The sequence below is a fragment of the Calypte anna genome, chromosome 2, assembly GCF_003957555.1.
Source record: "Calypte anna isolate BGI_N300 chromosome 2, bCalAnn1_v1.p, whole genome shotgun sequence".
NCBI lineage: Eukaryota > Metazoa > Chordata > Aves > Apodiformes > Trochilidae > Calypte > Calypte anna.
In genome coordinates, this window is record NC_044245.1 from 47,843,867 (window position 1) to 47,856,206 (window position 12,340).

At 39.4% G+C, this 12,340-nt stretch overlaps 1 protein-coding gene across 3 annotated transcripts in view; it reads left to right on the forward strand.

Annotated features, from left to right (window-relative positions):
* AMPH (amphiphysin) overlaps positions 1-8,309 on the forward strand; it is a 110,331-nt gene extending 102,022 nt beyond the window's left edge. The window contains exons 20-23 of one of the 3 annotated variants that reach the window (XM_030445070.1): positions 2,364-2,485; positions 3,726-3,992; positions 5,703-5,804; positions 8,175-8,309. In XM_030445070.1, coding sequence (XP_030300930.1) covers positions 2,364-2,485; positions 3,726-3,992; positions 5,703-5,804; positions 8,175-8,282 — 599 coding nt within the window. In that variant the 3' untranslated portion in view covers positions 8,283-8,309. Of the gene's footprint in view, positions 1-2,332; positions 2,486-3,725; positions 3,993-5,702; positions 5,805-8,174 lie in introns of all 3 variants that reach the window. The other 2 variants (XM_030445069.1, XM_030445068.1) reach the window with 2 other exon arrangements.
* The last annotated feature ends 4,031 nt before the right edge of the window (positions 8,310-12,340 follow it).

Below are 12,340 nucleotides of genomic sequence, written 5' to 3' on the forward strand. Positions count from 1 at the left end.
GGCACATTCTTGCTGCTGCTGAACCCGTGCCACGGTGCTGAGCTGCCAGAGGTGTTACTGAGTGTGCAACCACGTGAAATGGCAGCATCCTGGGTAAAGCAACATTCACTTCTGCTGCAGCTAAAACAGTCGAGTCTTCTAGTGCAGCCCTCGTTATACTGGATGACCCTCTCTTTGCCCCCTGTTCTGTTGGCATAATGGGACAACTGTCCACTTTTCAGATGATTTCAAATACAAATTTCAGATTTCAAATGCTGCTAGAGATAGAAAATTTGGAATATTATTAGACTGTCTAGTATTATTGATGACCAATGGAAAAGAGGTTTGTAGGATTGGTTTTCAACATGAAGTATGGTAAGAAGTTACTATATCTGCAAGCACGTGGCTCACTATAGCTGGGTATAAATTCACTGGAATGAGCCCCCCTATTACTTTCTTTTCTTTTTTTGTTTTCCCTTTTCTTTTCCCTTTTCCTTTTCCTTTTCCTTTTCCTTTTCCTGTTCCTGTTCCTTTTCCCTTTCCTTTCCTTCCTTTTCAGTTTCCCTTTTCCCTTTCCCTTCCCTTTCCCTTTCCATTTTCCTTTCCCTTTTCCTTTTCCTTTTCCTTTTCCTTTTCCCTTTTTCTTTCTCTTTCTCTTTCTCTTTCTCTTTCTCTTTCTCTTTCTCTTTCTCTTTCTCTTTCTCTTTCTCTTTCTCTTTCTCTTTCTCTTCTTTCTTTCTCTTTCTTTTCTCTTTCTTCTTTTTTTTTGTAAAAGCTTTTTTTAATCATATGCCCTGTACTGATTTTGTACTGCAAGACAGAAGAAAAGTGGTTATGCAATTGTGAGCTGGTGTTACTAATCAGTGCAATGCATTCAGTGACTCATGGCTACAGGCAGTGAGAGCATCACCCTTCCACTGCAGTGACTCTGAGAGCTGATTCACATCAATTTGTATTCTGCTTAGTGAAAGAGAATCAGATATACAGATCCAATAAACAGAAACGTTGATCCTAGTCACAGCATCCAGCAAGATCAGTTTCTGAAGCATGCAGTTAGAAATTAGTCTACCAAGTCAGTCTGATATGCACTCTGTTCCCCCTCTCTCCTACTAGCCTTTTCCTGGGCTTTTACGTTCATCATTTATTTGAATATCTTCTTGGTTCAAGGGTGCTAAAATTGGCAGTACTATGAATGGCAGGCTTGCATGCCCTACAAGTCAAAGGAGAAGATGTCAACATCTGGCCAAGTCTTTTGATGTTACTTCTTTTCTTGATAGGTCATACTTTGTCAGCAGCATCTTCAGTTTAAATTAAAGCTCCTTCAGTGGTTCCTAAAAATTCTATAATATCTTTCGCCTTCAGATGAATTTCTTTATCACAGAAGCAAATAGAAGCAGTGCAGAATATTAGATATTGCTTAAAAAAAAAAAAAAAAAAGCCATAAGAGTTCCCATGAACAATTACAGGTAGTTCAAAGTTGAATTCAAGTAGCTGAGTTAGCCTCGTCTGTGGAGGACAGATCAAACTGGGAAAGCAAGAGCATCAGGCTGTTAATTGGACATCAGAGATATTTCTGCTAACTGTAACTTAACATTGGTACCTAGAAAACAATTTTTCTTCAGTGATCTGTTGTTGTTTGCCATATGTTAAGAATTAGATGTTGACATTAATTGAATTAACAGAAGATGTTTGTTGTTTATCTTCTATCATCCAACCTTTAAGATTTTTCCACCGTAAGTATATTAGATAGGCTACTGTAAGCATATACCAGTACATAAGAACACAAATGTTAGGATGCAACTTTAATTATCCTCTTTTTGGATAAAGAGACTGGATAAAGAGACTATGATTCAACACTGATCTAGAGACAGGTGCTTTTCTATCCACCTTTCAACAAGCCAACCCAGGTTTAGAGGTCAATGATAAGAGCTGGAGAAGGCTTGGAGCCTCTTCCCAAGAAGAGACTCCACTCCTGTGGACCTCTGGACAGCTTGCAAGCTCCTCTTCCTCAGCAGAAATGTGTGAATTTCTTCCACCATACAGCCTGAAGGCAAGAGAAGGAAGAAATTCTGGAACCCTGGCAAACTTATTCCACTAGTAACACCTGAGGCCCCTGCTAATTGGTGCCTATTGAGGTTTCATAAACGTGTCTCTGCATCCCATTTATCAGCTTCTTTGCACAAGCTTCCCCTTAGTGCTGCTCTCCCCAGCAAATCAGGAGGGACCCAAATGAACCCAAGACTGTGGGCTGGCACCACGCAGGGAGGTCACAGAGCAGAGGCTGGTCCATGGTCTCTCCAGCAGGTATCCAGACCTCATATCCTGAATGGTCCCCCTCTCCTGTTCTTTGTAGGGGGTACCTGGCACCGAATGGGCTGCAGCAGCAGCAGACGACAGTGTAGCTGTGGCAGCAGGAGCTGGTGATGGTGCTGCCACCACTGAGCAGGAGGGTGTTGCTGGAGGTGACAAACCTCAGGAAGAAGATAAGGAAGCTGATGTCTCTCAGGTAAGTCAAGTCTGTGCATAGGAGAATGTTAGGGGAATTGAGACAGACCCAGCCGCCCATGAGAGGCAAGGATGCTGCAGCACTATGCCCCCAAGTCCAACAAGTAGCAAGGATGAGGTTCTCCTGAATTAGCCGTGGGTTGGGCCCACACATTCCCTACTCCTTCTTCTGAGTCCTTAATTTGGGCTGTGCATGGTTTTTTTCCCCTCTGCTCCCCTGGGCTTGTGAAGATGGGATTTGCTGGGCTGATGGCTGATGGCTGGGCAGGGTATTTGTTGAGCACCCTCCTGCTGTTGTCTTTCTGTTCTTTGTGGAGACAAGCTTTATCACATAACAGGGCTTCCTGAAGAAACATGCAGAGAAAATAGAGGATTTTTCATATTTCCTAGCACCATGCCCTATCAATAGCATTACTTTGTTTTACATAAATCACCATGGTCAAGCTGTACACCTGCATCTGTCCTGCTCCCTTTTATTCTGCAATCTTTGAAGGACTGGGGAACACCTACCAGAGCAGACACTGAAGCTGGGCAGCCAGCTGTCACCTCCTGTAATTGCATGTTGTATTTCTTCTGTCTACCAGAATAGGATGGTCTGGATGGTCAGTGAACGTGTTCTTTTCAAGTTGGATGCTCCAACAAATTTCATTAAAAATTCTTGTCCTAGGCTTCATTGTTGGTCAGATGCTACTTACATAGCCTTTTGTTTTCTCTGCTTCCAGTTACATTGAAATAAATGAGAAGTCCCCTTGCCCAGTCAAACAAATAGGTCATTTTAAAAATTTTTTAAATCACCTTTATATCGCTATTATCTTGCTGAATTGAATTCCCAATGAAGTATTGGACAAGGACTCCTGGAACTTGTGGCTTTACCCAAGCCCACCCAAAATTAAGAGCATAGTGAAGGAGAAGGGTCTGTTGATTTCCATGCACATCAAAAATGAAACCTAAACTACCCACAGAATATTTTTAGTATTTACTGCGATAACTTCCGGTAATATCAGAGGTTTAAGGAGAACAGTGAAAAAAAGGATAGTGATTCCTCATTTACATTCCTGCACAGGTACTATTTTTCTGTCTTAATGTGAGAATCCAGTGTGGAGAAGAGAGGAATCAGTTTCCTGTATTTGCCCTGTGCAATAAACAAACAATGATGTTTTCCTGCTTGAAATAAAGCAGTAAATACTCTTATGGTGCTTTTGTGGTTTGTTTGTTGTTTGTTTTTTTTTTTTCTTCCTTAGGAAAAGATCAGCAGCATCCCATCTGTAGTAATAGAGCCAGCATCAAACCACGAGGGGGAGGGAGAAGAGCATGAAGGCATCATGGATGAGTCCAAAGTTGTTGCAGCAGAAGTGGGTGCTCAGGGCACTGACACTTCACCCAATGGAACTTCTCAAGTTGCAACTGACCCAAAGCCTGCTGAAGAAATGCAGGCAGCGCCTTCTCAAGAACATCCTGTTCCAGCAGAAGACACAGCTTCTGCAATGCCACCTGGCTTTCTCTATAAGGTCTGCTTCTTCATTCTTCTTTTAGGCATCCCTTCAGATGTACTCCTGTGGGTGTGTTTGTCTGTGCAGGCAGCTGTGATGCTTTCTGGGGGCCAAAGGACACTTAGTTTAGCAGCCAGACACATACACACACAAATACACACACACACACAACTTTAACATTCTGTTATTGTTTCATACATATAGTCTGAGAAAACACATCTTCTGCACACCCTTGCTTTGCATATCCTTATGTAGCTGTAAGATTTAAGGAAGTACAAGAGCCCTTTCATCCCACCAAATTAGTGCTGATAATATATGGAGTAAAACTGCACTGCCACAGAGTTAGCCAAAAATATTGTATGATATATTCTAAGATTGCATTAGCAATATATTTCATCTTCCAATCCAAACCGTTCTATGTATTCTAAGATGTTATTTTTCTGGCCTGAAAATCTATTACGGAATTTTGTTTCTGTTGAAACCCATGGGACTTCTACAATTCATGGTAATGAAGTTGCTAAAATATCACTCTGTGACTTTTGTAATTTATAATTATAAATTCCCAGGGTAATCAAACAGAAAAATTTAATGAGGTGTAAGAGAAATTCTCTCCTTGGCTGGCAAGACCCATAGGGTTTCTTGGTTCACAAGGTTCTTTGATAATTCTTCTCACTTCAGAATCGCTGATCAGCAGGAAAGCTCCTTGAGGATGGATGAACTTTACATACTTCCTATTATAATTTGCATAGTTTAGAGTAATTAATCCCATAGCATTCCAGAAGTGTGCCATTTTTCTTGGTCTATTCGCATTGTTCAATATTTTCAGCAAACTTTGAGAATAAGATAAAGGTGAGGGTGAACAGTGTCGTGCAACTCTGATTTAGACATGCTGACACAGTTCATCTTTTGTTTTTCATCACACTCTCTAGGGTCAGACATAAATAAGAAGTAGAATCTATGCCTGCCATCTTGATGCCATTTTCTTCCATTATTGCAGAGTTAGTATCGAACTGGCTGTGCTTTGAGAAGATTAGAATAGCACATCTCTTAAGGAGGTAGAACCGTTTATTTTAAAATGCTCTGTTCCCAATGACATGCTTATCCTGCCAATGTTTTAATGATTGCTCATTTGACAGACAGGTATTTTTGGCATACTGATCTGTCAGGGAAAGCTCTTCACAGGGTAAGCATTAAGTAGGGTCCTATTACTTGTGTCTTTGATCACCTGTTGAAATGAGTGCTGTATGTCCCACTCAAATTTCCATGGACACTTCCAGCAAGAATAGCATCCAGTGGCCCAACAAGAGGAGAGTCTGCAGTCCTGGGACTCTTTCCCAGATCTATTTGCAAAATTGTGTTGTCCCTCTCTTAGATCTCATAATGATAGGAAATGAAAGCAAGTTCCTTAGAGAGAAGGAGTAAGGGTGGCAGGACTTGTGTAAGACCTGTGGGATGTTGCCTGTCTTTGAGAACCTGTGACCTTGAGAAAGGATCTGAGTTTTTCCTTAGTAGTTTCAGGAAGACTTAGTTAAGCAGTCCTTGCTTCCAAGGATATGAACAGAAAACTTTAATGTGATCAATGTCAACATTAATGATTCAAATGTACCTACATATAACCATATGTTTGCATAAAGAACGCACATTTTTTTTTATGCAATAAAGATTTAACAGAATTTTATTGAGAAAATATCTCCATTTAGATAGTGCTTCTATGTTGGTGTTCTTCAGGTTGAAGTTCTACATGACTTTGAGGCAGCTAACAGTGATGAGCTTAATCTACAACGAGGAGATATTGTACTAGTAATTCCTTCTGAGACCACAGCTGATCAGGTAAAAAAGTAGTTCCTTATTTTGTTGATATTCTTCTTTGTTCTCAACTTTTTCCTTACAGATTATAGTTAATGGAAATGTGTATTCAAAATACCATTACTGTTAGAAAACACAAAGATTTTTATTTTCTCTTTGTACTTGGTTTTGTTAGAGAATAAATGGCACAGCTGGCTACAGCTGAAGTCCTAGATATATGCTCCTGGCAGGATCCAACTCCAGTATATTTTCTAGGGTGGGCTTATGCTTGTATGTAGTGGATTTTATGCAGGCACACAAAGACTTAATACTAAAGCTGACTTACAAATTGTGCATTATATTACTATATATCATCTTGCCTTAACATTGCAGTAGAATTGATTACATGGTCCTAGATGTTCAGAGCCTTTATGTGTGGCTTTGAAGAAATAATACAAATTCACCCACAGAGAGCACTGAGACTGCACACCAACTGTGCTTTCCTACAGCAAAAATATATGAGGGGGTCTGCTCTGGATGCTGCATACCTCTAAAAGCTGACTGCCCTCTGGAATCCTTAACCTGAATTAAACAACAATTTCGTTTCATTTTTTAAATCTCAATCTTGTTTTAACAACGTGTGTCAGGTAACCTTTATTTCATGTGTTAAACTGGATTACAGTGGAGGGAATTGGGTTTTGGCCACTGCATTGAACAAGAAGCCTGCACTGCACCCAGCGCTTCAGGGGCATCTGTGGGTGCCAGAAGGGTTAGCAAAAAATCTCCCATTGATTTGAGTGTTGAGAGATGGGAGACTGGATCCTGCCTACTGAGGTAGTTAAGAGCACTGCTCTGAGTAAAGAGTAGGTCTTAAAATAGGTCTAAACATTAATGCTTAAGGCAGATATGAGTGCTGGGGACTGTACTAAACATGCTTAGTGAATCCATGACGTGTATTCCTCTCTTGTGGTGTGCATCAATATTCCATTGGTATTAATTAGAGTAAATTGTGTGCAATGATGGAGAAAATAAACCTTCTTGTATTCACTTTCTGAAACCATTCTGGTTATATCTTTATTTCTCAGTATATATTTTGCACTTCATGTTTAATATAACCCTAAAGCTTAATCCGTTAGTCTTCTGCCATGTAATTTGTTGATTTATATGAGTCTTTTATCTTTGTTATTCTTTATTCTCATTCAAAATTGACCAGTCTACAACTATAATTCCAATGAAACTGGTAACATCAGCCTGTGTTCCCCATTCAAAGCAAACCAGTCCCACACAGAGGTTTCAACTTTTCCAGTAGGCTTAAGTGGAAGTTAGTATCCAATAAAACTGTTAATTCCTTCATACTATCTACTCTGCCTGTCCTAGAAGGCTTTAGTTCCTCTCTCCTTTCTCTCAGATATTCCATATGGTTCAAAAATTGTATCCCCAGTGATATGTACCCAGCCAGTGCCATACATAAGCTGTGTCTGCTTTAATGATGCTTATTTTGAGGAAGAGAGCCAGCACGCAGCCACATGCAGCCACTGAGCAATCATGATTTGGTGTTGCATGTGAAGATGGGTTCATATCCCTCTATCTCCTTCTGTACTTACTCTCTGTGCAATAATAATAGGGCACTATTAGAAATTCCCTGTCCATCATGACTTTGCTGTAGCTCCATGTTTGAAAAAGAAGAAAGCACAGTTATTGAGTTGAGAATAGGTTGATAATTTTTTTAAAATACTGATTTTGTTCCTAGTGAATTTATAACACTTAAGAGAACCCAGCACTTCCCAGTGAGAAAGCTGTCTGTCAGCTGGTTGAGCTGCCAGTTTGATTTACAATTTTTTGTGTCAAGTTTTGGTTTAGTTTTATAGGTTTATTTGGAAAAATAGTTGAATATCAACTATATTTGAGTTTCTTGAAATATTAACTGCAGAGGATGCAAAAGCTCTTATTTTTTCTGACTCTTGATACATGAATGAGAGAAAAGAACTCTTAGGAAAAAAAAAATTCTGATTGAAAACTACTTCTTTCCCTGTCTATGATATTGTGTAATTTTTCTGTCCCATTGCTATGCTCTTACTGCACAAGTACACCAATAATAATGTAGGAACTTTGAAAAAATTTCAAAAGAGATTTGCACAAATACCAGTCTGGTATTGGATGTCCTGGAAGACTGATTATCCAGCTTTGTGGGTTCAATGAGCTTAAAGGTCATACTGTATGCTCACAGTCACTCAGCCTCAGAAAACTGGTCTGGCAGAACAAAGAAAACAGTCTGTGCAAAACCAGAGGCTGCTTTTGAATGAAAGCACCAAATCTTTTAGCCATGTGACTCTGAAATGCCTTCAGGTCTGAAGCTCGGAGCAAGGCAGAGGAGAGACCTCTGGTGTTAAAGAGATTCTGTCTTTTTCCTTGCAGGAGGCTGGCTGGTTGACAGGTATCAAGGAATCCGAGTGGCTTCAGTACAGAGATGCAAATAGTTACAAAGGACTTTTCCCAGAGAACTTCACACGCCACCTGGAGTAGTTCTCCACTCAGGCAGATCAACGTAGTACAATGCTCAGTCAGTAGGTTTTTAACCTCTTTGAAACACAGGAGCCCACCTTTTTGTAGTTTAAGCTGTTAATAATGGTTTACAGACTGGTGCCAGACAAAGCTTGTTGAGACATATCAAAATGAGCATGAATGCAAGCAGTGAAGCTAGCAGTTTCTGAAGCAGTACATGGAAAAAGAAATAAAAATAAAAAGAAATGTCCTTATTTGTTCACACGTACGTGGCAACGGGTTTGTTTGTGCTTTGTCAGAGCTGTGGTGATCCTGTACTTGGTCGTTCCCCATGAAATCTGAACTTAGCCTCCTCAATACCAAAACCTTAACTTCTCTGCACTAAGTGTATTGTCTTGAGTTGCACTGCAGAAGATTTAATTAGTTATCCTAGTAGTAATGAGGTCAAAATACTATAAGTTTCATGTGTTTAAAAAAAATAATTAACTGCTGCAACGTTTTTCAATGTTATTTTTGGACATGCATAATATATATACACACAAGTACTTACATGTGTATATATAAGTGCATATGGATATATATGCATTTTCACCACTTCATTGTAGTTCTTTGACTGTGTAGTACCATCAGTACATGCATTGCTCTTTCACTGTCTGGCATTACAGGAAACAGTTTTGTTCTGAAGCAAAACTAGCTGCTCCATTGCCAAAACATGATACAGTATCTGTGTTTGTAATGTGAAATTTTCATTGAGATGATGAATAACATCATGTTTAAAGCTGCTAAACCTTTGAGAAGGCATGGCTCGGTCTCCCCTTCAGCTGCAGTAGCTACAACGAGATAATCTGGAGGGGGAGCTGTTATAATGCTAATCTATACTTTTTTATTTAATTGGCTGAATAAATAATAATAATAAAAAAAAAAGAACCAGAACTTATCTCTGAGAAGAAATAAACACAATATATTTTCACTATATGTATTTATGCAGCATACCTTCACAGTTCCTTTTAAAATAAGATATACAATGTATCCTGTATCAAAAAGTCATCTGTAACTTATGTTTTTCAGTGCTGTGTCATTAAAAAATAAACCTTTGATCCAGAGAAGCTGTTTCACCTCTTTTGCTTTTAAAGTTTTCGGAACAATTAATTTTGTACAATTTATGTGTTGTATTAGAGAATCCAATCTTAATTTAATAGCTCTTTTCCCAAAGAAGCACGGCATAACAGGTGCACCACCTAAACTCTTGCTCTCAACTTATTCATGGACAGAACTCTAAAAGTTCTGAACCCCAACTCAGCACATCTCCTACCTGCTCCTCCTGCTCCAGGTTCTGACTGCCAGCTGGAATCTGTCCACAAGCACCACAGGAATTTGTCTCTGTTTGACCATCACTCAGCTGAGAATTGATACCTCTTAGTAATTTTTCACTTGTACATTTGTTTTGTATGGAAAGAAAGTTCTCCATGAGTCTGCTCTGTTGTGTTTACTGGTCCTTGGAGGCTGCATATATTTAGGAATTTCTATCTTTTCCTAGCAGTTCAGTTATTTTTCATTATATTTTGGCTGTGGTTTGTTTTGCATGCAGTGTCTGTTTCCACTCTATTTGTAATTTGTCAAATTTCAGTTGAAGAAACATGTTTTTTTTCCTTCCTGGGAAGAGGAGGAAAGTTGGGTTATCTTGGGTTTTCACAATGTGGTAGCTTTCAAAAGCAAGTTTAATGACATCCATGTTTTATGAAGAAGCTGAATGGCTCAACAGTCAAGTCTAGAGTTATGGATTTGAAATGTCACAATTAATCATCAGAGTCTAAGGAGGCTGCAAGAAAGCTCTTTGGTTTTCTCTTCATTCCTTTAACAGGTTTGGTGGTCAGTAGTGACCCAGGGCCAAGAAGCTCACCAGGGAAGACTTACAGACTCCAGTGCATCATTTTGAGGTGGTCATAATAATCTATTATGCCTGCTTAATGGTATACATCTCTCTATATAGATAGATAGATTCTAATGACCTCCTGGCCTGCTTACTGAGTAACTACATCTCAACACTTGCATTTCAGTAATACCTGCTCTACAGATCAGTGCAACAGACCAGCATCAGACTCATGTAGGCTCAGTTTCCCTGTGGATGCCATGTAGCCACTTCGACCTCGTCCCGATTTGAGCCAGGAGTAATGTTCTTTTTAGTAATTTTCTTTTTAGTAATTTTACTTTTCAGTTATGTTTCTTCTAGGTAGTTGCACTTTCTGAAATTAACAGCGTGTTGTTTTTCAGTCAGTGTCTGCTTCTGGGACTGATAAAATTGTTTATAGTTATTTCTGGAGAGTGGGGTGCAGAACCAAGGCCACTGCTTGGTTTTGCTGAACTTCTTATTCTGCAGAAATGAAAGGGAAGAAGAGGCATCACACCTGCTACCCTCCATACAGGGAGGAGCAGACTGGACAGGTGACCCAAAATTGACCAAATGAAGTATTCCATCCCATACGTGTCCTACTCAGTATAAATCTGAGGGACCATGAGGGTTAAGCTCTCTTTGTCCATGATGTCACTATCCTGGTAGGACTCCATGCTTTCTTCTGCCTTTGATCCTGATCCATGAGTTTCTGAATCTGTGGATTTCTGAATCCAGTTCCTGTCTGCTGCTGACTCCAGAAAAGGACTTTCCCAGAGCCTGAGTATTACTGGGGGAGGAGGAGAAAGTGTGATACTAATTTTTTATATATTTCATAATCTTATTTTTCATCACTATTGCTTTATCAAAGCTATTTAGGTTTTGACCCACATACCTCTCTGTTTTCTTTCTTTTCCTTTTCTGGGAGTTGAGAGAGCTTAATAGAAAGCATCTGTCATCCATTTCATAGCTGGCCCAGCATTAAACCTTAACAGACCTACAATCAAGTCAGACCATCATGCGTGACAGCTGTAAGCCTAAGGAAGTAGAGGACATCATGGGCAGCCCAAAGCACTTCTTCACCCAGGGCTGACTGTGTGCAGTTACCATCCTTTTGATGTCCTTGGCACAGGTCAGTGTGCCAAATCCACTGGTAAGGGCTTTGCAGCACACTTGAGGTTGCATAGAGATAGGAAAAGTGGCTGTTCTACAAGCAGAGAACTGCCATGGTTTGTTCTAACATTCCCTTCTGAAATACTGCTTGACTATACTCCTATTTTCTTTATTCCACCTCAGTATAAAGAAAAGTATAATTTAAAAAAACATCAAATGTCCACATCTTGCTGCAGGGACTCTCATTATTTGCTGGCAATAAGATGTACTGATAATGTTCCAAAAGCCATGCTATTGCACATGGTATCTGTGGCACTAAAGTGCTGCAGGTTAATGTGGTTATGACATGTAACACTAAATGTCTTCATAGCTCACACATGCACCTCAGAGCCACAAAGCAGATGTCTCTTACAGGAAGGATAAGGAGAATTATAAATTTTGTAGCTGTAAAGTTCCTTGCAAAATTTTGTATACTAAGATGATAGATACTGAAGGATAGGTTAGTCAGAATGATAATTTTCCTGATTTTCCCTTTTAACAGATGTTTGATTTATTCTTAATCTAGTTTCATTAGACAATCAGACTTATCTCTCAGATATTGTTATATATGGAGCTCCTGAGATGAGTATCATAAAGTAAGTGTATTTTTTCTGTGATCTATAGAAGATTATTCTTGGACCAGCAAAGGAAAATGTCTCCAGTATGTACTGCTGTTACATACCATATGTATCCTTCATAATGGATCATATGTATCCTACATAACATATGTATCCTTCTCCCTGGGTTTTTTTAACCCAAAATGATGTCCCTCTTGTCTTGATTTTTTCTAATTAACACAATACACTGGGCTTTGCAGATTGCTGGATGTCATGCTTTTGGGATGATTGTAAAGCAATAACCCATTGTGTCTTGGTTTCTCTTAAGACTTATTTATGCCTAAAACAGCACATGCTACAGACCTTGTGCAACAGCTATAATTTCTAATTCTACATGAAACAAACCCTTGAAAGGTTTAGGGACCCAGTCTACTGGTTCTGTATTCTGCAGGCTGTTGCATATTGTGGCCTTGGAAATAAGA